We start from the raw sequence: 26,993 nt of genomic DNA, 5'->3' as shown, positions 1-26,993 counted from the left end.
CCCTAATTTGGACTGGTAACTCAAAGTGGCCACAAGGCAGATTCTGGGACAATAAGATGCTCATGGACTGGGGAGAGCAGGGGCAGAGTGAACCCCTGGGGATCAAGCCACTGCCTGGACCATAGCATCTGAGTTACCTTTAGGAGTGATGAAGCCAGGATCACCCTCACCCTGCATCAGCCAAGGCCCTCTCTAGCCCCACTGCACCTGCTGAGCCTTTGGTCCATCACATTCAGGTACTTGCTCTCTAGCTACCGGACCACCTGCCTCCCCTCCCCTCCACACATACACACCCTCTACCCTGTTCCCTGTTTTTTCAGCTACACCACGCAGTGTGGTGGGATCTGCTTGTATCTGCTGCCGGGCCACACACAGTAGCAGGAGAGGACATCAAGGCAGGCTAGACCCCATGCTGTTAGGAATTCTTTCTTTTTTTAAATTAAAAATGTTTTTGCATTTATTTGGGGGAAGGGGAGATGGACCAGGTTGACTGTGTTGAGGTCATAGGGCAGTTTCCAGGAGACAGCTCTGTCCTTACACTATGTAGGTCCTGGGCTCTGAGGTCTTGCCTCATAATCCAAAGTAAATAAACAGATGATTGTTAAAAAATCTGGTAGAGAGGTGTTTTCTCCACTTCCAGGGAAACATGTTTAATCTAAGAGAGGACTTCAGGAGACAGGTAGTCCAGTGTCCTTGCAGAAGTGTGCTGGTCAGAAGCCTGGGTCACAGTCCTTTCTCTGAGGACAGTCTGACGGTAATGACAACTCTAGAAACTAGGGGATACTGGATGGGACACAGCTGTTCCCTCTATACTGCACTCTCCAGTCAGGGGAATTGAGAGTTAGAAAGGGCTCAGTCGGTAAAATGCTTGCCTTGTAAGGAACGCCCATGCTAAAGAATAAAAATAAAAATCTGGGTATGTCAGTGTAGACCTGAAAATCCAGCAGAGACAGGCAGATTCCTGGGGGTGGGTCAGGAAACAAGCTGGGTGGCTTTTGAGGATGTCACCAGCTTCCTCACACCTCCACACATAGGAAGCACGACTCCAACACACACAAGAAGACAGAAAGAATATGCAAACTGAGGTGCGGTGACACTGGGCTGCAACCCTAGCACATGGAAACTTAGGAGGCTGAGGCAGGAGGATTGTGAGTTCAAGGTCAGGAAAGACTACAACCCTGTCTCAAAACACCTAAAGGAACAGGAAGAGGCAGAAGAAAAGAGGAAATGGGAGGAAGAGGAAGAGAAAAAGGAAGATGGGGTTGGGGGGTAGAGCAGAAAAGCAAACGTTTGCCAGGCATGGTGGCTCACAACTTTACACCCAGCCCTTGGGAGAAGAGACAAGTGGGGCCGGGATTTCAAGGCCAGCCTGGTCTACATGATGAGTTGTAGGGCCAGCCAGGACTGCATAGTCAGATGCTGTCTCAAAAAAAAAAAAAAAAAGTGTACCAGTCATTTTGTCCCATTAGTGGGCAGGAAGAGCAGAGTGCTAACAGACTCTAACCCACTGAGGAATCCGTGAAGATGGCAGCTGTGAGGCCACCTATCCCATCCCAGGGAGGGGGCAGTTCAGAGAAGCCTTGCCTCTTCAAGGTGCAAAGAAAGGCAAGCTGCAAAACAGACAACAGATCCCCACCCCCATCAGAGGCTGGGTGCATGGGGCTGGGCGGCCACCGGGGACATCCTTAGCCCAATCAGATGTTCCAAACGCACAGTATGCTGACTACAAGCAAACACCAAGCAGCTTTGGTCTCTTTCTAAGCCACCTACCTCCACTTCTCCTTGCATTGGGAACACACACACACACACACACACACACGCACACGCACACCTGGGAAGACTGGAGCCAGATGCCAGAACCGGCATGACCACCAAAGCCAGAGATGGACAAAGGCAAAGCTCAAGTGGGTGTATGTAAATGACCACTGAGGAATCAGAAGCCTCCAGGCCTGGCACTTGTTGTCTGCGGTCCCCTGCTTACAACGCTCTTCATCTCGGGAGTGCCTTTTCTTTCCTTAATAAATAGTCTTTATTTCTATGTCTAAGCACGTGTTCCTGGTACAATTCTTGGTACAGGAAGTTGGAAATCCTAGATCCACTCCTATATACAGCTTTCCTTGTTAACCTTGAATTTCAAGTGCTGTTTCTACAGCTACTATACGTACTTGCATATTTAAGATATACATATATATATATCTCGCATGTGATATATATATGACCCCTGTAGTTTTTTGTGGGCATGATGTGTGTGTATGCGCTCACGACACAGCACAGCTTGTGAAGGTCAAAAGACAACTTTAGGGAGTCTTTTTTTTTTTTTTCCTCCTGCCACCCTGTGTTTTGGTCCGGAGGATCGAACTCAAGTTGTCAGGCTTGATGGCAAGCGTCTTCACTCGCTGAGCCATCTCGACGGCCCTATCAGTGTTATATGTTCCATGCGGTACAAATGCATGCGTGTTGTGTGCGTGTATGCCCCGGGGCAGTCCTGGGCATCCGCGTTCAGAGGCGGCTCCAGTGGTGGCTTCGATCCTCTAAGGCGTCCGAGGCTACTGCTGGGAACCCCAACCCCAGAACGGGATCCCCGCCCACTGCATCATCCACGCATGCCTGGTTACTTAGCTTCAGTGCGCATGTGTAGCACGAAGCGCGGCTGTCTGACGTCACTAACGCGCCGGGATGCGCTACGGGGGCGTCGCTCGGTGACGTGGTAGCCATGGAGACCCAGGAGGGTGAGAACGGAGGGCAGTGGGGAAACCGAGGCTGGGACGGCGCGGTCGTCCACGTGGTCCGCATGCGTGGGGAGGACGCGGCTCCACCTGTTACGGCTGGGACGCCGAGGCTGACAGCCGGGAGGGAGGGTCAATCCGCCCTCGCCCAGCCGGGCTAGGCAGGTTTAAACCAGCCAGGGCTGGGGACGTCGTCGCGCAGCATTGAGCACCTGCCCGCGCTGCAAAGCGTTTTCAACAAGTAGGGAGTGTGTGCACCAGCCACAAAGTGTGGAAAGCATCCATTGCTGGACAGAGGGCTCTGCTGGTGCTAACGCTGTGACGCCTTCACAAAGTTTGGGGCTGGAGAGGAAGTGGGGGGGGGGAGAGAGCGAGGAGAGAGATTGAGTGAGAGAGAAAGCGAGAGAAAGAGGAGAGGGCGGGAGAGGGGAGGAGAGAGAGAAAGGAGAGCGACTGAGCGAGAGAAAGGAAAGAGCTGGAGAGGGAGGGAGGAGGGGAAAAGAGGAGAAAGAGAAGGAGGAAGGAAGGGAGGGAAAGAAGAGAGGAGTAAGAGAGAGAGGGAGAGATGGGGAGGGAGGAGAGGAGATACATAGAGCGAGCAGAGCGAGTAATGATTAAGAGCGTTTGTTGCCAAGGACCAGAGTTCAGGCCCAGTGAGCCTGTGTGGTGGCTCACAAGTCCAGTTCTCACAAGTCCAGTTCCACCGGAAGGGACCCAGTGCTCTGCGGCTCCTGCGTGCACACACACCCACCCAGGTTACTGGCGGTGCACATATACAATAAATACATCTTTGGTTTTGTTTTCTTCGAGTCAGGGTATCTCTGTGTAGTCCTGGCTGCCCTGGAACTCACTCTGTGTTTCAGGCTGGCCTCGAAATTAGAGATTCGACCTCCTCTGCCTCCCAAGATCTGGGATTAAAGGCATGCGCCACCAAGGCACCAGCCATAAATAACAAGAAAGACAAATGTACTTTCTATACACCAGTCTTGTGAGGCTTGTAAGGTCATTTGTAAGGGTTTAACAATTTAAAAGGACAGGCTGGGCGTGTGGCTCAGTGATAGTGCTCTTAGAATTCTTAAAGCCTCAAGTTTGACCCACAGGGCCACTAAATAACTCAAAAGACGACCTTCTAGCTAGACCCAGTGGCACACACGTAATGCTCGATACTTAAGGACTTCAGGTTCAAGTCCCATCTTGAACAGAAAGACACCCTACCTCCAAAAGGTGTGTAGCTCACTAGTAGAGACCTTGCCTGGTATGCAGGAGCCCCTAGCACTGCAGAGAAAAGAATACAAATTAATTTACGGCTAGGTTTTACAGTCCACTGCAGCTTCCTAGCAGAAAGGAAGGCACTTCTCTCAACTGGTGAAGGAGCTTGAGGGAAAAACCAACATTTTGGGTGTTTTAAACTGGTCCGATTCAGTCACAAATTCCGGTGCAAATGATGTCACTCCAGCAGGTATACAAGTGCCAGCGTGCATTGTGGGATGGTTTTTTATCAGTACGTCACAGTCCTTTGATGTCATAGGTGTCTCCAAGCAAAGCATACGTGAACGGATTTGGGACTACATGGAATCCCATGATATAGCTGACTTTCCCCGACCTGTCCACCACAGGATCCCCAACTTCAAGGTACAGAAGTGTTCCTGGGATTGTTAGAAAGGGATCAAGCTATTCATATCAGTGACACAGATCCAATGCTTTCTGGTGGGATGGATTTTGGGGGCACAGTGTGTGGAGGCAGAGTCCGGAGGGTCTGGGGGGGGGGCACGTGGTGTTTTGACGAATCCTACTCCATGACCCCTTGGGCCATGCACAGTCTCTGAGCTGGCGTCCCTCAGCCACTTAGGGAGGGGCTTGTGGAGCCCACAGAGGGAAGCCCAGCCTTTAGTACCAGCCCTGGACCTCAGTGTCCTAACTGTTCAAAATATAAGTCAACCCGAGATGGCTACTGCTGATAGTTTGCATGGGAAATAGTTTGCCTTAAAGAGGCAGTGTAAGACAGATGCTGGCTCAGGCTGGCCATCCTGGCAGGCGGAGGCAGGGGGATCAGGAGTTTGAGGTCATTCACAGCTACATCGTGAATTGGAGGCCTGACTGAGCTGCAGAAGACCCTGAAGAGAGAGGGAGGGGTGGGGTATTGAGAGATAGGTTTTGAAAAAAATTCTGAAGTGCTTTGTGAAGACATACCAAGGCCCTAGTGGACTTAAAACCAAGCATCCACCAGCACCCTATGTTGCCTGGAATTTCTCCTTACATTGGCCTGGCTCTGGTCCTGACCGAGCCTGCTGCAGACTGGAGGCCATCCCTCCTTTGTGTTCTGTGGGAGACAGATGAACATGGAGTTCAGGGAAGAGGGCGGAGGAAGCACAGGACCTGCTCAAGGTCTCAGGAGTGAATCACACAAGGCCTCAGGCCGTCCTGCTCCTTGACTGGGCAGTGCTTACAGGAGCTCCGTTCTCTTGTGGAAATCCAGCCCGATTCTGCCCTTGAGACTTGTGCTCTCTTCAGAGTTTTCTTCCAGTAAAAACTGAGTTCTGGGTTAGCCCTTTCCACACTGTGCTCTTTCTGTCTCCTTGGGGGGATCTGGCCTCATGCTGGGCTGTGATGCCTGGGCCAGACCTGGCCCGTACCTTCATGGTGACACGCAGTCACGTCTACACAGGGTGCTTCTCATGCTGCAGAGCATTTCCCTCACCTGCACGCTTTCAGTGTGGCCAGAACCATTAAAGTTAACCCTGATGCTCCTCAGAGGAACGCCCGCTTCCTGGTGCTGGAGGTAAGGGTGGCACTGTGTCTGCCTAACTAGGGGTCCTACCTGGCTGGCCAGAGCATCAGAGACCTGGAAGTCTTTGCTGGGACACAGGAAATGAAAGTGGACCCTGATAAGCCCCTGGAAGGTGTCCGCTTGCTGGCACTGCAGGTAACTCCACTTTCCTAGGCTGCCCTCAGTCGTCTTCCTGATGCGTAGGCACAGTGTATCCAGGTAGACTGAGCCATGACTGCAATTCACAACAGTCTGTTTCTTCGCTACATTGTTACTGTTCTAATTCCTCGAAACAAAAAACTCCTCAGATAGAAATCTGATAACTTTGTCTCCCAAACAGAGCAGAGTCTGGGCACACATGTGCCAGCTGCCTCTCAAAGCAAAGGGAGCATTGACTTTCACTGCTTTATAGCATATCCGTCTATGAGAAGAGACCGTGGTGTGCGTTTTAATGTTCCTTCCTCCTAAGCAATTATAACTTAGAGCAGTCAGAGTGATTAAAGACAGAGCCGCCAAGGTGTCATGGAAGGGCACGGTTCACGTAATGTTGACTGTAGCTCTGCTGAGCCAAGTCCGCTGCTGCTCCAGTCCCACGGGGCTGCTGTTGGCACTGCATGTCAGGCACGGGGCTTTGGAAATCCCCCTGTGACCGCCAGAGGCTGTGTGTGTGTGTGTGGGGGGGGGTGACTCGATTGTCTCCCACTGGTGTCTCAGTAATACAGAAGTCTCAGCTGGGCAGGATGCCTAACACGTGGTCCAGGGAGGAAGGGCGTCGATGTGGGGCTCCTAAGCAGTTCTCTAAGCAGAGCAGGATTGAGCAGGATTTGGCCCATGAGACTGCAGGGAGAAGCAGGGAACCGTGACTGATGGGGGTGGCACAAGGGATGGACACTCTCCTGTCCTGTCACCTGCAGTCCCCATGTGGCCCTCAGGGGATCCAGGCAGGAGAAAGGAAGCCGTCTGGGTCTGCTCAGGTGTTGCTCAGCCCATATCCCTTTCCTCCTGCAGTGGGGAAAACATGCGCCCGCCCTGTAGTTGACTGACTGTCTTCTCCCTCCTCAAAGAGCAAAAAAACACTGCTGGTCCCAACACCAAGACTGAGAACAGGGCTGTTTAACAAGATCACACCACCTCCTGGAGCCACCAAAGACATACTGAGGCGATGTGCCACCTCCCAGGTGAGTGCTGGAACCCCCCCCTTCAGGGACTGTCCCACAGGGTTCACACACAGGTGTGAGAGCAGACTCAGCAGCTCCATGGGAGCAGTAGATCCTTGAATGAATGGGTGGACTGACCTGGAGAAATGCGTGTTAGACAGTTGGCACTCTGGCGCCCTCTTGTGGTGGGTTTGGCGCTGTGCACCTGTGCTGGCTGGAGCAGCGATGGCCCGATGGCCGTCTGCAGAGCAGGCTGGGAAGCGCCTGTCATTTGGAACCGCTGACAGGAGCCTGATTGCCTGTCACCAGACACTTCACAGTCCTGATAAAGTGGTCTGGAGACACACTTGAGGGATGGAGAGCCAGGGTTTGCATCTTAGGTAAAATGACACTTGGTGGCTTTTTAAAGACCCACAAACCCCATGTCATTTCCATAAAGGGATTGTTGTCTGATTCTAACATGTAGCAGTTGATTGATTCACCATTTGCTCATAACTTTTCTTATTGAAGAAATAGAATTGTCGGGGTGTGGGGGGAGGCAACACCTGGAATGTAAGTACATAACAATGTAAAATAAAATAGACTTAAAAAATAGAATCGTCTACGGCTTACAAAAGTGTGTCCACTCTGCTAGAAAGATAGAATGTGTGTGCACAGAGGGCTGGAGTTGGTGGTGCACACCTGAAATCGGCTGCTGGGCAAGCTGGAGTGGGAGGATTGCTGTCCAAACCTGCCCTGGCCTCACAGCAACACTGTCTCTCAGAAGAAAGATTAAAGGGAACTCTGTGTGTGTGTGTGTGTGTGTGTATATGCAGTGTGTGTATATGTATGGGTGTATGTGTGTAGGTATGTATGGTGTGTATATGTGTATGGTGTGTGTGTGTGTATGTGGTGTGTGTGTGCGTGTGTGTATGTATGTATGCGTGTGTGTATGTGTATGTATGTATATGTGTATATATGTGTGTGCGTGTGTATATATGTGAGTATGTGGGGGTTGTATGTATGGGTGTATGTATGTGTGTATGATGTATGTGTGTGTGGTGCATATGTATGTGTGTGTGGTATGTGTGTGTGTGTGTGTGTGCGTGTGTGTGTGTGTGTAGTGTAGTGGACCTCACTAGAGCTCTTCTACAGATATATGAGGCCCCGTATCCCATCACTGAAGAAAATGGGGAAAATTTTTAAAAAGAAAGAGGGAAAGTAAGATGAACCGCAGTTCTGGTGGTGCTCAGTCCCATGGCCGCAGAGACGGCCTGGTGGTGCTCAGTCCCACGGCCACAGAGAGGGCTGGCACAAAGGGTGGGTGCTTCGGGCATGCCCAGCCATGTGCTTTGGACAGACCCACACTGATCTTGCCAGATCTCCAACCTGCTACAGAGGCACAGTCACTCAGACTTTATAGAGACTTCTGATGATCTGGACAGGTGGTTGCACTTGGGGAGCATTTCCAGAAGCAAGAGTGCCTGCATGAAGGCATGGCCACACGGGGGTACCTACTGCACTAAAGTGCATAACCTGTGGCCTCATTTCAAACCAGCATCCTGGTGTCCCTGTCCGTGAGGAACCTGAAGCTCCTGTGACTCCCCAGGGTCTGTCCTACTCGTGTGTCTCTTACCTGGTGCTCAATAGGTGCTCCTGATGGTGCTCACCTGGTGCTCCCGGTGATGCTCACTGGCATTAGTGCTGTGGGACTCTGTGTGGTCAGTGCTGCCCTCTGGCCACCTCCCTGGGATGGGGACTGTAGGAGACTCACCCTCTGATTGCTCCCAGAACTGGCTGTCCCAGGACACTGCCTCCTGGAGGGTGGTGTGGAACCCAACCCCACTCTGCCTGCTCAGAGACTATGAGCTCTTCACGCTTCCCTCCCCAGGGTGTGCGGAACTTCAGCGTCCCAGTGGGCTTGGATTCCAGTGTCCGCGTGGATTTAGTTGTGGTGGGCTCTGTTGCTGTGTCTGAGAAAGGTAAGCTAGAGGCAGGCAGGCAGTCTGGATGTTCCCGAAGGCTGCCCGGTGACCTCCCCACTTGCCACTGTCCATGCGGAGAACCTGACGTCTGTGACTCACGCAGTCTGGAGCGTCCCCACGGGCATGCGTGGAGGCCCACTCATGATTGGAATTATCCAACATTAACTTTTAGCAGACTGATGGTGAGCGGTAATCTCTCTCCTGCCTTTAGTTTTGGTTTTTAAAGATAGAGTGTTGCTGTTTAGCCCAGGCTAGCTTACAGTCTCCATACTGTGTCCTTATATTCTCCTATACTGTATATTTATAGTCTTCTTCCATCAGGTTCCCTGTCCTCCTGTCCACCTCCTGCAAGACCCCCATGCGTGTGTGCCACCATGGAGGACAATGGCTCTCAACCTATGGGTCGTGACCCCTTTGGGCTCACATAACGGCTATCATGCATGTCAGATACATTGTGATTCATAACAGTAGCAGAATTACAGCTAGATGCACCACTGAAATGACTGTACGGTCGGGGGTCAGCACAACACGAGGAACTGTGTTAAAGGGCTGCAGGGTTAAGATGGTTGAGAACTTCCTTCCTACCTGTCTCCTGCCTCAGCTTGCCCAGCCATGTAGTCCACACGTACTGTCTGCTGTCCTCTGTCCCTTTGTCTGTCTTATTCTTTTGCGTATGCATTTCTGACTGTCAAGGGCTCAGGCAGGTCTCAGTCTTAGGCGTCTTGGTGGTGTGCTTGCTCCTGAGTGATGCTGCGGTGGTACCCAGACTCCAGGCAAGGAGAGCCGAAGGCCGGTACTGCCTGCTCACTGCTGTGGTCCTTTGTTCTTCTGCCTGGATGGGCCCATGGCTGTGAAGCCCACTGCAGCCAGCCCACCTTTCCATCCGCCTGTTCTTCCCGGGACAGGAAGACCAAACCTGCCTCTCGAAGTAGAGCTCTCTTCTCTGTTGTCACACACTGACTTTCCGTTCTGATGGCAAAACCTTCTGCCCTCTTCCGAGTCAGCCTCTGAGTGCTGACTGCCGGTCTATGCCCTGGCACCCGGCCCTGCCTACTGCTTTTCAGGGTGTCTTGCTGTCATGACAGCCTCCCAAGTGCCAGTGTGGTCACTCCACGTGGCATCTGAGGCTCCCTCTCTCACTGTGCATTTTTAGCATTGGGTGCCTGTGGTTCGTGTTCTGGGGCCGCCGTGGGTTGCAGTGGACAAGAGGAACTCTGGGATCTTGTCTTTCCACGGAGATCTGACAGGAACCCACTTCCGCTGTGCCCCCGTCTTGTTTCTTAGGCTGGCGAATTGGGAAGGGAGAAGGCTACGCTGATCTCGAGTATGCCATGATGGTGTCCATGGGAGCCGTCCACGAGGGGACACCAGTCGTCACGATTGTCCACGACTGCCAGGTACGTCCTGCAGACCTGTCGCTGGCCTCCTTGCCAGCTACCCTAGGAGTGGGAGCCAGAGACACCTGCTCCTCCTCATGCCTGCCACTAGAGTCGATTGTCAATGCGGGGTTCCTGCTGGGCGGGCCCTGCTGTCACCTGACTGTCAGCTCCCATCCGGTCCAGGTCGTTGACATCCCTGAGGCTCTTCTGGAGGACCACGACCTCACGGTTGACTACATCCTCACTCCCACCAGGGTCATCACTACAGGCTGTGCACGCCCAAAGCCAACAGGCATCATGTGGTCCAAGGTGGGTCATCCCTGTGGCTGACATGGTGTACTGTGGTGGCTCTCGTGGTACTGTGGCGGCTCTCGCGGTGTTCCTTGTGTGTCCTGGCCGCTGTCCACTAGCCTGTGCAGCTGGATATGAGCATTGCCAACAACCAACAACTTTGAATGGTATAGCCCGAGTCACCTCTTCAGGCTGAGTCATAGAGTCTTCTTACCCAGAAAGCCGTGATCGGGAGGGAGGGTCACCTCACTGGGGCTCCCCTGCCGACGGTTTTCATTCTCTCTCTCTCTCTCTCTCTCTCTCTCTCTCTCTGACTCTGTCTCTGTGTGTGTTCACGTGTGTGCATGTGCAGAGGCCAGAGTTCACCCTGGACATCATTCCTCAGGGTATGCACCACCATGACCTGCAGGGTTTCCAGTTTTTGTTGGTTTTGCAGCTCTGTGGGGTTGGACTTACGGCCTTGTGACTCTGGGCAAGCACTTTGCTGCTGAGCTGCCTCACAGATCTTTGCTTCTTTTTTTTTTGGAGGCAGGGTTCACTAGGCCTCTCAAGTGTCAGGATAAAAAGCCTACACTGCCAGCCCCAACAAGGGATTGCAAACTTCTCAGTGATTGACATGCGAAAGTCAAATCTGTGTTTAGTTCTTGGAGGATGGAATGATTATCTTCTGTGTGATTAACAATTAGCATCTCCATTTCACGTGGCGTGTGGACAGAGCTAACAACCATTCCTAATTGGCAGCCAGGAAAAGCAGGTCCATGTCAGCCTGGGCAACAGTACACCCTTGTTCTGTAAGCCCAAATGTGAGCAGCTGGGACATGGCAGAGCCAATGGGGTTGGGATTTGTAGAGAAGAAAGCCAAGCCACATTGGGCGTCATCACTCCCTACTCAGAAGAGACTGCTCTAGAGAGGAGTGATGCCTGGCTTCATGGTAGACTGAGCATTGAGACATGTCATCATCTTGAGCTGCTCGGCTTCATAGGAGAGCAACCTCAGAACCTGAGAGCTGACTGACGTGCATACCCTCAGTGCCCATGTGCTGGTCTGCCTGCCTTCCACTGTCTCTGCAGGTTGTTGGGATATTGTGGCCATTGTACCAACCAATTAGGGCCACAGGTGGCCTGTGCACAGCCCCATAGGCTGGCACTGAGCTAACTAGCTGTTCATTTAGCAATTTGGTGGCCCTTCTGCTAGGGAGTGCTGCACAAATCCTGCTCTATGTCAGACCTACCTAGCTCAGTTCTTCGACCCAAGAGATACTCGTAAGCTCGTGAAGGACTCCATCCCAGCCACAGGCACAGCAGAGGGCCTCACCCTCCTGGAGGTAGGCAGGGAATTGCCCTCTGTGGCCTGTGTGAATCCCAGTGACTCCAGGAGCCTCTTGTGAGTGGGTGGTCCACAAAGGAGCCCGGGCTGTTTGTACTTCCTGGGCCTCAGGAAGGTAGAGGCCTGTTCCACCCTCACTATGGCACACGAAGGGCCAATCTGGACAACTTCAGAGTGCCGGGATCTCATTCAGGCTGACGTGGGGTCAGAGCTGCAGGTTGGTGACTTTTGTTAAGCAGTGGAATCCAGTTCTGGCAGTGCAGGCTTCTCATGCTGACACCCTGGATGCCGAGGCAGGAGAATGGCAGGTTTGACATTCAGACAAGCCCGAACAAAAGGATAAGGCTTTGTCTCAAAATAAGAAGTGGCCGGGCTGTAGCCCAGTGGTAGAATGCTTGCCTAGACTGAGGGCCTGTGCTTCACTCCAGTCAGTGGCGTCTTCTCTCCCTCCCCAGAGCCTGAGCTGGGCCCCTCAGCATCCTTCCGTGCATATTCGGGGTATGGCATTGCCAGAATTGCCTCTGAGCGTGTGGGCGTGGCCTTGGTGTGACTGCCCCCTGGACACCCCAAGACCAGCTGTGGCTGCTTTCTCTTCCAGGTCAGCTGTGAGATGCTTACGAAAATCCCAGTGCTCAGGAGCCTCCGTGAGCGAGAGAAACGGGCTGGGAAGGATGTCGCTCTTCAGGCCGAGCCTGGCAGCCAGCAGCCAGCTCCAAGCACTGTCAGGAGACCCCAGGATAGACCACAAGCAGGTTTCCGAGGAAGGTCCCATAGTCCCCTGCAGGGGACGGACACCCAACTAGCTGCCACTGTGTGCGTGGGAAACCTGCCCTACAATACTCGTGTGCGTGAGCTGAAGGGAGCCCTCCAGGAGCTGGGGGCAGTGCCCCTGAGGCTTACCTGGCAGGGGCCACAGCACAGGGCAATTCTACACTATACAGACTCAGCTGCTGCCCAGCAGGCTGCCTCTCTCCTACAGGGCCTACGTCTGGGTGCCAACGCCTTGAGGGTGTCACTGGGGCAGCAGAGGGATATGTGACCTGGCGAGCTGCCCCCAGCAGGAGAGTCACACCTTTTCTGCTGGGATGTGTGTGCCGTGTGACAGTTTGCCATTGGTGATGACCTGCTGCTGTGTAAGGCTCCTGCTCTGTTCTTCCTGGGAAGAGACCTGGGTAGGGACTTCCAGGATGCTGCAGGCTCTGGCCCATTCCAGTTCTGGGTCTTGTGACGTCCACGTGATCTTCTCCGGGTGCAGAAGGTTCAGGGCAGAGCAGACCAGACAAGAGGTAGACAATGGAGACCTGTTTCAGGGTGTTTGAGGACGAGAGCCGAGACCTGCAGAGAAGAGGCCATGCCTGGCAGGGATCGAGGGCATGTGGCAGAGCCGGGTGACCTTGCGACCACTGGAGAACCTCTAGCCCATCAGAACAGGAGTGGGAAGGGTGGGGCTTCTGCCCTGTGTTGTGTGCATGCATGGTGACATCTACCCAGGCTGCTTAGAGCCACGCTGTCTGTCAGGTGAGGATACGAGGAACATGGCTGCCTGTGCTCTCCCAAAAGCACTTGTGCCATTGATCCCAAGGAAAAACATAAGCATTTAGGTGGAGAGTTTATTTTGTTCAAATCTGCATGCCTGGCAAGTTTCTTGTTTTTACTGGGTCTTCCACAGTGTCTGTTAGCACCGTCCTCTGCCCCGGAATATTCATATAATTGTACTCATATTAAAGGAAAAGAATTTATGATATACATCTTCTTGCAGAGACCCAGCCTTAGGAAACAGTTCAGTAACCACCGCTTCCAAGTTGTCACAGGTGCCGTGAGGAGTGGCTGAGGGAAGCAGACTTGGGCTGTGCTGGCCTCTGCCTGGCCCCACCTCCCACTCCACAGCCACCCCATCCTCACCTGTTCTGCTCTCCTCAGAGTTCTGCCTGCCCCCTTGTGTCCCTTCTTACCGCTGATGTCCCAGGGGACAGCGCCTGCAGATTAGCAGTGTGGAGCTGTCTCTCCCCTCCTGCTGCAGACCTGCAGGGCATGAGCAACTCAGGAAATCCACACTTTACGTGAGCTGGGAGCTGGGAGATGACCCTTACTCAAGAGCCAGCCAAGCCTGAATCCCACCGGTGTGACTCAGGCCTCCCAGATAGCGTGGGCCTCCTGTCCCTTGTTGCCAGAATAATCCAGATGTGTTGACACACAGTGTAAGCCACTTGTGCCTGTGTAAAGTGTGTAAGCGCTGAAGGCCAGGTGCCCTCAGTCTAAGCCCAGGTAGATGCTACAGGGCTACCCCGTCTCTGTGCCTTTGAGGTCTGGTTCTCCAGATGACGGAAGCCACAGGTGACGATGTCACTGCATTCTTTGTCACTACAGTTGTATAGCACACATAATCAAAATGGACAGAGAGCTGCTGTCAGGTGCTGAGGTGACAAAGATGCTGTAAATGTCGCTGCAGGGTTCTGGGCCTCTCCACGCTTCCACTCATGGTTTTCCACTTTGCCAATAGTGGAGACCTGGGCAGAAGGATGACTGTTTGGGAGAAGTCGTCCTCAGGGATGCATCTCAAGCTGGCTGGCTTAAGTTGGGTAACTGTCACTGTGATGAACCACCATGACCAAGGCAACTTGGGAGGAAGGGTTTATTTTATTCACAGTTCCATACAACAGTTTGTCATCAAAATCAGTGAGGCCAGGAACTCAAGCAGGGCAGGAACCTGGAGCAGGAGCTGATGCAGAGGCCATGGCAGGGGCTGCTTACTGTTTGCTCCTCATGTCTTGCTCAGCCTATTTTCTTATAGAACCCCCAGCCCAGGGATGACCCTACCTACAATGTGGTCTGGGCCTTCCCGCATCAATCATAAGAAAATGTTCTGCAGGCTTCTCTGCAGCCTGATCTCATGGAGGCATTTTCCCAATTGAGGCTCCCTCCTCAGACGATTCTACCTTGTGTCAATTTGGCATAAAACTCTCGAACGCACTGGCCTCTCTCTGTGTGTGCCTGCCCTGCATCCTGGCTGTCCTGAGAGCAGAGCTCAATCTCCTGCCGGGACAGACTGATGCCTCAAGCTGAGTAAACCCTTCTGGGCATCTTGAAGAACTAATGCAGGACGATACAAACCAACAGCTTTCCTTGCATCCATTATAACATAACTTCTAGAAACGGAACAGCAGGGCCTAGAGACATGGTATAGCCCTTAGGAGCCCCTACTGCTCTTCCAGGAGACCTGAGTTCAGTTCCCTCCACCCATGATGACGTTACAAAGCTCACAAGCACCCCTGGCTTCAGCTACAGGAATCTGATGCCCTCCCTCATCTGTTCATGACTATCGCGTACCCACACGCATGCACACATGTGCGTGTATGCATACTAGCATTAAAACTAAGTAATTGAGACTGGCTGATGAGTTTACAGAAAGTGGTTGCAGATCCGCAGAAAGATGTCAGTTCCAACACGGCCAGCAAGATCTCAGTAGACGCTCCTCAGGGAACCAAGAAAATAGAGCATCAGGAATTGTTACCCACAGGACAGAGGACAGCAGAAGCTGGCCTGTGGTCTCCCACGTGCACACACATGAACGTGTAAACAGAATGAAGCCGGCTGGCAGAGGAGCTTCCGGGCAAAGACCTACCCAATGCCAGCTTCTAAGCCCCAGCCTAGAGATGAGAGGTGGTTACAAGGTTCAAACGTCCCGGTGAGGTTGCCTGCATCCCTTCTGCCCTGTGTCCTGTCCTGGTGAAGCCACACTTGCTACAGACGCCAGGGTACCCCAGAAGGAGAGGCCAGAGTAACAGCAGTCATTGTTCTGAGGAGCCAGATGGAGGCTTGAAGGATAGAACTCTGGAGAAGAGGCTGCCGAGCCGAGGGGTCACTTTATAGTTCTTAAATTTCTGCTCTGTAATAGAACACCATGGCCAAAAACAACGTGGGAAGGAGGGGCTTATTTCATCTTATCTGTCCATATCAGTCCGTCCTTAAAGGAAGTCAGGGCAGGGGTACGAGTCAGCTGATGCAGAGACCATGGGGGAGAGCCACTCCTCGAGGCTTGCTAAGCCTGCTTTCCTGTAGAGCCCAGGACTATCAACCTAGGGGTGGTACAGCCCTCCCTGTCAGCCATCGACCAAGAAAAGGCACCAAAAGCTTGCCCATGTGCCTGTCTAGTGGGGACATTTCTTCATTTGAGGTTCCCTCTTCCAAAAATGACCCCAGTTCGTGTCGAGTTGGTGTAAGACTAGCCATCACATTAGGAAAAATGTGTCTGTCAGGCACCCACAACAAACACCCACAGATCACCCCAGCACTCTGGATGGCCTGGCACATGAAAACACATTTAAAGGCACAGGCCTGATGGTCTTCTGTGGCCTGAGATTAGTTTTCTGTCTTTATAGAAGGAGCCAACACAGGCTCTCCTCCTGGTCTGATGGTGGGTTCTGGACAGCTGGGATGCTGTTACCCCACATCCCAGGCACCTGGGCCTGATGCCACCTCCTCCGGGTCCCCAACACCTGGCCTGTTTGTGACGCTTCTGAGGTTGCTGTTCCACAGCCCCAGCAGACGTAACCAAAGGCAGCCATGTTCCTGCACCTTTATCTGAGTTCTGTGACTAGCACCTCAAATAGAAGATAAGCCCTCAAAGAGAACATCAATTTTATTAGTTATTTTGGATTTTCTTTTATGTTCTGTTTTTTTTGAGACAAGAGTTTCCTCTGTGTAGCCCTGGTTGTTCTGAAACTCAATCTACAGACCCGGCTGGCCTCAAACTCAAGATCCGACTGCCTCTGCCTCTCACCACACTCAGCTTCAAATTTCCAAAATACTAGAGGCGTTCTACAAAGTAGATCTGCAACTAGACCCACATATATGGGCTACAGTGTAGGCGACACCCAACCTGTGGACCTCAGAACTCTTTAGTGGGCAATGCCTGCTGATCTCACACACTTCAAAATCCCTTTCCTTGCAATTGGACTATTCTCCCAAGAGCTCAAAGTCCCCTTTGGAGCTTGGTGTAACTTCCTAGGAAATGCTCTAGCCCTTCCCACCAGAAGCCATCACCCCCCCAAATCTGGCTAAAGTCATACCATGTTTGTCATCTGGAGACCAGTCCCATGCTGTGGTGGTGCTGGACTACCCTGTGGAGAGGACCCGGTGCCCAGCACTGCCAGGACCATGTGCCATTTTGGAAGAGATCCCAGGCCAGGCGGAGGAGCCCTGAGGATCTGGTCCTACTGAGGCAGCCATATAGCCTCATGAGTGAAATGACTTATGGTTAAGCCCCTGAACTTGGGTGCAAGTGTTTTTTCCTCAGTAATCAATCCTCACCTGTGGTCACAGATGGTGATGGACACAGGTAGCTCATCAAGCATAGACCTGTATTTCCGCTGAAGAATGGCAAGTCACAGGATATAGGTAGAGGGTTCATCCTAACCTCTGTTATCATTGTGGTTGAAGGTCCTCTGCTAGCTGAGTCCCAGAAGCCAAGCAAGTTGCTCTTTACCCCCCAGTGAGCAGGATCAAGCTAGGGCCATTTGGCAGGAGGGAAAACCAGCCCTTCCCTATGTGATGACTTCGGTCTTCCTACAGCAGAAGAAACATGGGTCTGGGTCTGTGGCATGGGCATCAGTCACCCAGTGTGCTGGGCCCATCCAGCATCCATCCTGCATCCTTCAGTTCAAGCCTCTCACCTCTAGGCTTTGGTCGCTGCCCTTTGGTGCTCCTGTGGTCACACTGCAGGTCACAAGGACTCTGTAGGTCTTCCCCATCCTTCCCAGAGCCTCAGAGAGTCTGGGTCACCCAGGATCCGCCACAGAGACGTCCAGACAAGCAGATTTAGGTAAGGAGCTGCACTTCTGTTCCCTTGCAGGGACAGGGCTGTCTCCTGTGAATGGAGTCCTTTATTTTCCAGGGCTATAAATCCACAAGATTGAAATGGGAGCTGACGTGCGTCTGTGTGGTGTAGACGTCCCATACTTCGGTGGTTGGTAGCCGTAAGCATCGGCCTTGAGGTGCTGAGCTGTGGGTAAATCTAACATGGCTCCCACCTGCAGGTCCAACAGACCCACCAGAAGGAGCAATTTTCCAGAGAAGGGTCTCAGACCAGAACTGGCTGACGTCCTGGAGCCTGGCCCTGTTGAATGGAAAAAGGCCGTTCCCAGGGGGAACACTGACCTGCCACAAGCCAGGCCTCCTGGCCAACCGGAAGCCACAGCAGCTTGTCAGAACACAGAGAACATTTAGTGGTTGAAGAATCCCAAGTCAGTGCCACACACTGCCTGAAGGGTGGGGCGGGTTTGCAGTGCCTTCTAGCTGTGTGACCTCAGACAAGGTCTCACCCTCTCTGTGCCTGAGTAAACGCTTTTGAGACTTACAGTATACTTCTCAGGTCACCAGGCACCACAGGAGGAAAGCAAACAAAGTTAGAAAGAGGCGGATCGAGGAATCCACCCAGTGGCCCGGAGCCCTGGTACGTCCGTCTGTTATCTGCTCCTCTTGGGGCCACGGGGTCTCCGTGTGCAGGGCATGTGTCCACAGGCCGCAAAGCTGCCTGGGATTGGGCTGAAAATGATGCAACCTTCCACTTTTCTGAAGCCCCATTGTTTGTGCGACTAGGAAAAGAAATTAATTCAACTTCCAACAAAAATAATCCATCTCCCCTAAGCTCCCCTAAACCAAGGGCCTTGAATAGGGTCGAATCATCTGGGCACCTATGCTTGCCTCCCGGTGAAACCCATTTTCTGTAGTTCTCACAGTTCTGTAACGCGAACTGTGAGAAATGGACAGCAGGGGGCGCTGTCGCCTCGTGAGAGATAGGAACAACGTCCCAGGGTAGCCCTAGTGTTTCTCCGAGTGTTATCCGAGGTTCCCTCTCCTTTTCAAGGGGTCCCTAACCTTGAGCTCTCTCCCTGTACTGACACCACAACAAAGTGTGTCCTGTTGCTCCTTCCCCGCCCCTGCCTACCTGCTGCCCTGCCCCCCTGTGTAGCAGGTCACACACAGGTCCATCTCTCAGACTCAGCCCCACTACTGGAGCGGGTGCTGGGGGTCCAGTGAGAGCCCATGCCTGTCAGGCCCCTATCACAGAAACCCAGAGACATCATGTGCCTATCTAGAACATGCTTTCAGGACACATTCCCAAAGACGGACGAGTTGTCCTTTTTTTCAGGGACATCTAAGAACCTGGCATTCTTCCACATGGCCATGGCCGGGACACTCAGGGAACATGGGGCCCCTGCCTCCCTGGTGTGATGTCAGTAGTCTTAATAAGATGCTCAGAGAGGTTTGGCATATGGTCCCTCCCCGGCCAGTGCTGTGTCACCACAAGGGCATTGAACACCAGAACTATTCTAGAGCGGTGCTGGCTGGGTCTGCTCTGGCCAGGCAAACGGCCCACTCAAAGGGCCCTGCCTGTTCTATGGCTGAGTTTAGCTCTGTTCAGACTGTTCCACCTATTGTCTCCTGGGTGGCCCAAGCCCAGTGACATCCTTTCATGGGATCCACGTGAGCCTTCCTGGTACTGGAAACATTGGCAGGACCCTGGGTCTGCTCTCAGCAGAGAACACACACAGTCACACCTTGGTAATCTCACCTTCCTGTCGGGCTCTCCTCAAAGTTTCTGTGTGGCCAGCCAGGTGACTGTGGACACCAACTGGCAACAGCAGGGCTGTTCCGACCTGTCCCCTGTGAAGGAGTCCGATGGCAGGCATCCATGGGCTCTCAGTGTGGGTGGATTGAACAGCCGTGGCCACTCTTTACCTGTCAGATCATACTCCTCTCTGGGCTGTCAAAGCACACCAGAAATTATCACAGGGGTGGGAGTAGAGATCTATGGTAGATGGCAACCTAAGAGTGAGACCCTGGCTACAGAACCATTGCAGAAAGTGGGAGGGGCGGGGAGAAGTGGGCGGGGACTGGCTGAGGAAATCCAAGCAGGGGATAAAGCTCACCGTTAAAGCTCCACGGGAATCCAGTGACTGGTACTGCACCCTCCTCCCAGGATTGCAGGAAAGAAGGCCCCCTCCTCTCGTTAAGGAGACCCCGCATCTGAGAAACGGGATCAGGCAGCCGCACCCTACCGCTATCCACAGCATCTGTGGTCCTGTGTCAACTTTTGCTTGACATGTATTTCCACAGTACCAAGGGCTGGAGAAAGAAAGGGAGCGGGTGGGGTAGGGGGGATAGGAATGGCAGGCTCTGTAACTCTGGGAAGTCAGAGTCCTCGGGCTGGGAGCCGTAGCCCTTCTGGGCTCAGTGAGAAAGCTGGGCTGGATCTGGACTTCCTCATCACTGCCCTCTCCACCGACAATGGGTTATCCATCCGAACAGGTCAAAGGCTTCGGGGTCAGAAAACCCGGGGCCTGAGCCTCAGGCCCTGGTTCTTATTTTACCCTTGTCCTCTCTGAGTTTGGCTTTCATGGCTGGAGTGTGGGGAGGGGAAGAGTGAGAGCCACCTAAGGGGCTGTGGAGAGAACGAGCTGAGCTGTGGAGAGGGCTGGGCTGTGGGGATAAGAATGTCACCAGAATGCTGCCTGCTACCCTGGTCACCCAAGTTTCCCCCAAGCCGCCGCCGCTGAAGCCAGAGCAGGCAGGAGAGGGCAGCAGAGGCCAGACCAAGCTACCTCAGCAGGGATCCAGGGGGTTGATCTGAGGAAGACCTCAGGCTTCAGCCCTTACCAGGATTCCTGTCAATCTGTGGGGAGGACCTGTCAAGGGGTGTGGACTTTCCCTGTCTCTCCCTCAGGTAGTTACAGACTGAGACAGACTCCCAACTCCCGTGTGGTGGGTCTCACAGAGCCACTGGCATAAGTAAAGTGACCTTTCTTCTCTCATCCTGGGACCAAGTGTCAGAATATTCTGGTAGTCTGTGTAGGACTCTCAGGCCCAACTGGATGTTCATAGGAAGCACCCAAGAGGAGGCTCCTGGAAAGCGAGGATTGGTTCCTACTTGCTGCATTTTCCCCACCCCCCATCCTTACAGTGAGAAACCCCAGGAGTCCGAAGGCCACCCGTTCTCCCTCCTGGGTGCCAGGAAAATCTGTCCCCTTCCTCCTGAGCACGTCACCGCTCCATCTTTCTGGAACAACACTGTCAGAGAAGAGGAATTCAAAGACTAGGGTGGCTTGGTTTCCACAATGCCAGGTGGCCTCAGGGTAAGGACTCCAGGTCAGTATTTCCACTCCCTTCCAGGGACACAGTCACTGGTAGGGGCCTGGCAGGCAGGGAGCCAGGCTTTGGTGCAGTACCAAGCCTTCCCTGCCCTGGACCCTTCAACCCCAAAGAGAAAGGCTGACAGTGTATAGATGGCGCCTCTGTGGGCCAGGCGCCTGCAGGCACAGCTCACAAACCCTGTTGCCCTGTAGGCCTTAGGTGCTGCTGTCAGACCCGGCCTGGGTTCAGGGTCCGGGCAGTTCCTCCTGCCTAGGTCTGTGGGACCCAGAGTCGGGGCCTCCGGGATTTATACCCAGGTCCGCAGGAGGAGGTTGTGGAGGGGACTGTGTTTTACCCACAGGGCCTAGCTGTGTGACTCCCTGCGGCTTGTCCATCTCCATGCCTCCTGCCTCCCACAGCCTTTGCCTCTGGACAGTTCTGCAAGGGTCCTTGGGTTTTAACTAACGCACGCTCCCAGTGAGGTGAGCTGACAGTAAGCACTCACACACAATTTCGTGTTGAGTTTTTAGCCTGTGACCTGCAGGTGTCCGAATGCTTTCTTGAGCACCGCAGTGGGCGCTTCCCATCAGGCGACCCTAAACCAAAATGAGCCCTGGAGAAACCCGGGCGCCACCACAGTGGCGGCGGCGGGAGACCTCGGGTGGCTGCTAGGCGATCTTCCCGGCCTAATCCGGCCCTTCTACGCTTGCCTGGAGCCCGCCCTCCTCCAGGGGAAGGACGGACTTTCCCTCTCACCCTCCGGCGGCGACAGATCAGGCGAGAGGCAGAGCCAGGCCCCCATCCCCTGGGTTTTGGCCAGTTCTGCCGGGGCGACTCTGGGTGCCTTCTACCCAGCTGGCCCTGATGTGGCGGAGCTGGGAAATTCCACTGAACCCCACACAGGAGTCGGAAGCCGGGGTCCGCGGTGCCGCCGGGACACGGAATCAATATGGGCGCGGGAGCCATAGCACCGGTGGCCGCCTCCGGGCTCCCTTGTCCTCGCTGGGGCACAGTCTGCCCCGGGAAGGGAGGCGCCCCGGCTCCAGGCAGTGACCCTAGGGCCTGAGGGCTTTTCCCTGGACCTGCTTTCCTGCCCAAGGGGAGGCCTGAGGAGAGGCGGCCCCTGGTTTCGAACCTGCCCCAGGACGCGGTACGGGGAAAGCAGAGAGGCCGCAGCCCCCGCCCGATGCTCCAGCCGCCCTAGCTCCTGCTTTTCTCCCGTCCTCTTTATCTGGGTTTTATAGACAGCTGTTAGTTGGGGACATTAATTGCCCGGACTAGTTTATTGATAATTTTGATGTAACAGAGCACCGGAGAAATTACCCTCCCGTCCAGAATGTCAAGTCTTGAGAAGAAGCAGGTTCTGGGGCGCGACCCCACGGTGCACAGACACTGCGGTGGGTCAGGACCGCGGCACCAACAATTCTGTTTGTTTTCCTAGGTGGGTGGTTGGTGATGGCGATGGTGGTCAGGGGAGACCGGGGCTTAGCTGTTCGTTGTCTCCAGAAGAGGAAGGAAAAAATACGGTTTAAAGGGGAAATATGTTCCGGGAGGGAGCGTGGGCGTAGCCCTGAGCACCCACGGATGCTCCGTCTCTTCCTGACTGGGTTTTACAGGACTCCACAGGAGAAAGGCATCGGGCAATTAAAAAAAAAACCAAGTAGGCAAAATAAGTAAAAACAAACAAACAAAGCTTTGAAGTTGCTTCATTTATCTACAACAGAATGCAAGGCAGGCCAGGCTCGCCCCTAGAATGAAGGACTCACTGGGCTCATGGTAGCAGAAAAATTATGCATAAATATATGTAAAGACCATGTGTGTATGTGTGCACACACTTGCTTTTCCCTGGGATGAAGGTCTACATTTTTTCTTTAAATGTGTGATTATTTCTTCAAGCTAAGGAATGGCATTTAGAGGGACAACGGAGGACTCCTCTTCAGAAGACAGAAATGAAGAAAAAGTTATCCCTTCTCAGCTTTTACTCCAGCGTGAAATAAAGGATGAAGAGGGCCAATTGGGAAAGACAAAGTTCAGAATCACCTACATTTAATCCCACCGCCCAGAGCTGACACTCCTGAGGTAGTAACTAGTTGGTCTACTATTTCTCCCAAAAAACAGGCATTCTGATTTATGTCTAGCAACAGGAGTTTTGGAGGCCTTGTACAAATGTTATACATTTTTATTTTTGTTCTTTTTGTAGGAAAAAAAAATACACAAAAAGCATACCCTCAGATTGTCCCTTTTATACAGTGCAGAAAGGAGGTTTAAAATATGTGTCACAGATGCCGCACCTCTGCGGCCAAAATACTAAAAGGGGGGAAAGGGGACAGTCCTTCATATTATATATATTTATATAAAACATATGGAAATTTGTTTTTACACAGATTGGTCTTTGTTTCAAATTTACAATGGTTATCTAAAAAAACACACACACAATAATGACAACAACTCTACATGGCAAATATTGCCAACCAAGTCACACCATTAATACTGAGAGGGCAGAGCTACGTGGTGTTTTGAGTAAGGAAGTAAAGCAGAATAAATAGCAGGCTGAGCCCGTCTACCGTGTCAGAGCGCCTGAACTACACCGGCCAGATCGAACCTAGGTTCCCCCATCTCACTGTGTTCCTTTCTTTTCAGAGAGTCACAGTCGAGACAGAAAAACACCCAGGGGAAAAGTCAAAATGTAACTCCAAGCAAGGTGAAAAACAGACGCTGGAGGACGAAGAAGAAAATGGACGGCCGGAGGCTGGGACAGAGCTTCTCAGACACTGTTCTCTTTTTTTTTTAAAAAAAAGACAAACAGTGGCTTCAGGTATCTGTGTCATTCCCATAAAGATTCACCTGTGATTGCTGGAAGAGACCCCGGGTTGGGAGAGGGGATGCCACACCTGGTCCCATTCTCCTCCCCGGAAGGGGGAGAAAGATGGCTGAAGAGAGAGCTGTTCAAGACATTCTTTCAAAAAGTTAAAAACTAAAAGATAAATACTCAACCAAAAATAAAAGTTTTTGATGACTGGTCTCTCGTGTCTCTTTTTTTCTTAAAACAACTGTCCTTGGGTGTGGGAGGGGCGGAGAGACCTCTGCAGAACTCTTCCCGTGTATCTGGCTTCCCCGAGGACACAGGACACAGCACCTCCGTGGCCGCTTTCAATGGGGTTGAAAATAAGTATTTATTTACTGACAGCTGCACTGCGACCTGGCCCCACAGCCGCTGTTTTTTTAGAAATTAGTGAGGGAGTGGGGGTGGAGTCGCCAGCCGCTACTCCCAGTCTGTGTTGGGGTTTTCTTTACAAATAATCCGTTAGGGGTGGGGCTGTCCCTTTTCTCTTGCTGACGCGTTATACCTCCAGAGTAAAGCAGTTTGTGGCGGTGGGCTCCTGGTCCCTGGGCCGGCCAGGCTGGGCTGGAGGGCCTGTTGGCCTCACCTCACATCACACAGGGCTTGATGTCTTGATAGGTGACCTGCTGGTGATAGTAAGACCCTCCACCAGTAGTGTGCATAGAAGAAGAGGCCATGGCATTGAAAGAGAAGACAAACTCCTTTCTGTCACACATGCTGGGTGACTGCGAGTGATACCGAGGGATGCCTGTAGGGCAAGGTGACAGCAAGAGGTAGAAGCAAAACATTAGATTACACAGGCGAGAGTTCAGGACGCAGCCTAGAAGCCCCAACAAACTTGGGTGTAGCAGGCAGGCAGCTCAGCCTTGCTCACCACACTCCTCCTAGCCCCACTTCCTAGTAAAACTGACCTTCCTGGGGCTCACAGCCCTCAGCGGGGGACTGAAATAGCCCCTCGCTGTGGTTCTCTGGACCTGGACTAATAACTGGCTTTAAGTCCTGCTTGTGGGGCTTCCAGCGGCTTGGGCCTCTCCAGCCTGGACTCCGTGCCTGGCGGAGGGCTTCTTTGATTCGGAAGGGGAAGAAGGCCCAGGAAGCCGTTATGGCTTCTGATGCCCCAGAGCCTGGATTGCTGAGATTTCTACAGTCGCCACTTCCACCCTTGTGGAGCCAGATGCCCAATGCGGGGTCAACAGGATTCAAAGCCTGCATCAAGGTTCAGTCAACTGAAGAGTCCCTTGAAGGACAGGCACATGCAGGGGGGTGACCCTGTGGAAAGCTGGGCTACCAACTAACCACCTCTCTCCTCGGGTCTGCCTCCCTGGGGCCGCACTGACAGGTTATTTATGGCTATCCCTCTGCCCATTTTTCCTTCCAGAACTAGGCTCGGAAGCTGAAAGTTATCTTCTTTTTCAGTGGGGGAGTTCTGGGGTGGGCTCTAAGGGGTCTTGAAACCTGGATCCTCAAAGACAAAGAGCGTTGGGGCTAAAAAATCGGACACCCCCCCCAACTCTACCACACAAGGTCCAGCTTATGTCAGCACAAAATGCCCCTGGACTCACCAAACCAGGTTTCCTGAAGGGCCTGGGCTGGGCCTCTCAGTGTTTGGCCCAGGCCGCTTTGGGCCTAATGCTTGCTTTGGGCCTAACTCTTCCGTTCTTGCCTGACACAGATTTTTCACATGGGAAGTATCCGAAAGGTGGGCCCGCTGGCCAGGACTAGGCCCCTGGCTAGATACACAGGGCCTTTGCTAGAGGCGAAGGAACCCACATGTCCAACGGACTTAAGAGCGCTGGGGTCTAAGTCTTTTTGGTGTGAATGGGGCCTACCTGGTCAAGCTTGGGACAGGCAGAAAAGAGAAGCGAGAACCGAAACTCGACCAGTCTAAACCCGGGGTATCAAAACTGCGCTCATTCCTCAAAGAGAGAACAGTTGGTACCCAAAGGTCCGGTGGGCTGCTGCCTCCCCTCAGAGTGGAGGCTCGTACTCTAGAAGCATGATTGGCTCACAGTGACTGTCAAAGCACGAGTCTGGGGTTGGAGACCCCTGAACTCACCTTGCAGTTCCGCTGGCCCGTTGTGACTGTTTTGGTGCAGGTATGGCTGGTCCAGGGAGTGCGTGGAGATGCTGCCAGACAAGGGGTTGGCCGCTGGGTTGCAAGGGGACAGAGGCTGTTGCTTGATGTAGGAGGCCCCGCTGTTGAGAGCCGCGGAGGCCGCGGGCGGCCAGGCTGCTGTGGAGCTGGAGTAAACGGCGTGCGGCTCCATGACCCCGCCGGCGCCGGCCGGCAGCAGCGGAGAAGCGGGCACTGAGCTGTCGTGGTGCGGATACTCCCCGGCCGCAGAGCCACCGCAGCCACCCATGTACGAGTGGCCGCCGTTGGAGGGCAGGTGTGGCACTGAGTGGCTGGGCAAAGCCATGCCGTCCACGTTGCCCGCCAAGTGGCCATTCATCATACCCAAGCCGCCTTCCAGCGCCAGGCTGTTGGGCGCGCAGGAGAGGCCTCCGGAGCCCTGGAAGCCGTAGGTGTCGGGGAGGTGATTGAAGCCCAGGCCGTTCACCATGCTGTATACAGGCTTGAGCGCCTGGCATTTCCTTCGGAAGCCGCGCGGCCGCCGGCGGAACGAGCCCTCCTCGAACATAAACTCGCTAGCCGGGTCGATGGTCCAGTAGTGGCCCTTGCCCGGTCGCCCGAGGCCCTTGGGCAGTTTGATGAAGCACTCGTTGAGCGACAGGTTGTGGCGCACAGAGTTCTTCCAGCCCTGGTAGGCGCCGCGGAAGAAGGGGAAGCGCGCCTGAAGAAACTGGTAGATCTCGCTGAGCGTCAGGCGCTTGCTGGGCGAGCTCTGGATGGCCATGACGATGAGCGCGATGTACGAGTAGGGCGGCTTCTCCGGCCGCCGCACGCCGGCGTTGGTCTTCTTGGCCTTGGTGGGGCCCGCCGCCGCGGGGTCCATGGCCTGGCCGCCCGCGCCGCCGCCTCCTCCTGTGCCCCCGCCGTGCGGCGGCTGCTGCTTGTCGGGCGCGGACATCGGGTGGCTGCTGCCGCCGCCGCTGCCGCCGCTGCTCTGCGCCGCCGAGCCGGGAGGAGGAGGAGCAGGAGGGGAGGGAGGGGAGGGGGCTGCGCGGGGCGGCTGCACCTCTGCCGTCACTGCGGCTCCCGAGCGCGCCTCCCCCGCGCGCCCGCCCTCCCCAGGCGCGCTATTCTCCTCCTCCTCCTCCTCCTCCCTGCGGGAGGCCACGCGCATCAGGGGGCCCGGCACCGCCCCCCCTCTCGCCTACCCTCCCCCGTGTACGCTTTTGCGCCCCCGCAGCTTGTAGTGTCCGATCCCCCTTATTCAGTGGGCTCAAGCCCCCCCAGGTCCCTCCCCACGCGTCCCCAGCCCCCCCTCCACCCCCGCTCCGCGG

General features: G+C 53.8%; 2 protein-coding genes across 4 annotated transcripts; one reads left to right on the top strand and one right to left on the bottom strand.

The window, feature by feature from the left end:
• Nucleotides 1-2,653: 2,653 nt before the first annotated feature.
• Nucleotides 2,654-13,359, top strand: Mthfsd (methenyltetrahydrofolate synthetase domain containing). Of its 3 annotated transcripts, none has more exons than XM_028753268.1 (8): nt 2,654-2,729; nt 4,255-4,358; nt 5,536-5,649; nt 6,558-6,671; nt 8,521-8,611; nt 9,899-10,011; nt 10,177-10,302; nt 12,210-13,359. In XM_028753268.1, the coding sequence occupies exons 1-8, from the start codon at nt 2,714-2,716 to the stop codon at nt 12,648-12,650; spliced, it is 1,119 nt and encodes a 372-aa protein (XP_028609101.1). In that variant the 5' UTR covers nt 2,654-2,713; the 3' UTR covers nt 12,651-13,359. The 3 variants fall into 3 exon arrangements, with proteins under 3 accessions (XP_028609101.1, XP_028609118.1, XP_028609109.1); XM_028753285.1 differs by lacking the exon at nt 5,536-5,649 and adding an exon at nt 5,392-5,505; XM_028753276.1 differs by lacking the exon at nt 5,536-5,649 and having other exon boundaries at nt 12,210-12,650.
• Nucleotides 13,360-22,811: 9,452 nt separating this feature from the next.
• On the bottom strand, nt 22,812-26,624 carry Foxf1 (forkhead box F1). The gene is made up of 2 exons (XM_028753574.1): nt 25,642-26,624; nt 22,812-24,333 (listed from the first exon to the last, which is right to left on the bottom strand). The coding sequence occupies exons 1-2, from the start codon at nt 26,615-26,617 to the stop codon at nt 24,173-24,175; spliced, it is 1,137 nt and encodes a 378-aa protein (XP_028609407.1). The 5' UTR covers nt 26,618-26,624; the 3' UTR covers nt 22,812-24,172.
• Nucleotides 26,625-26,993: the final 369 nt, after the last annotated feature.

Source organism: Grammomys surdaster, unplaced genomic scaffold (assembly GCF_004785775.1).
Source record: "Grammomys surdaster isolate TR1022 unplaced genomic scaffold, NIH_TR_1.0 128, whole genome shotgun sequence".
NCBI classification, from domain to species: Eukaryota; Metazoa; Chordata; class Mammalia; order Rodentia; family Muridae; genus Grammomys; species Grammomys surdaster.
This window is presented reverse-complemented; position numbering and strand designations above follow the sequence as displayed.

Bases quoted from the DNA above. Each gene is read 5' to 3' on its own strand.
- Mthfsd (XM_028753268.1), top strand. The intron at 4,359-5,535 runs GTACAGAAGTGT...CTGCCTAACTAG, and splicing joins ACAGGATCCCCAACTTCAAG to GGGTCCTACCTGGCTGGCCA. The intron at 5,650-6,557 runs GTAACTCCACTT...CCCTCCTCAAAG, and splicing joins TCCGCTTGCTGGCACTGCAG to AGCAAAAAAACACTGCTGGT.
- Foxf1 (XM_028753574.1), bottom strand. From the start codon at position 26,617: ATGTCCGCGCCCGACAAGCAGCAGCCGCCGCACGGCGGGGGCACAGGA. The intron at 24,334-25,641 runs GTGAGTTCAGGG...CTTGCCCTACAG, and splicing joins CGGGCCAGCGGAACTGCAAG to GCATCCCTCGGTATCACTCG.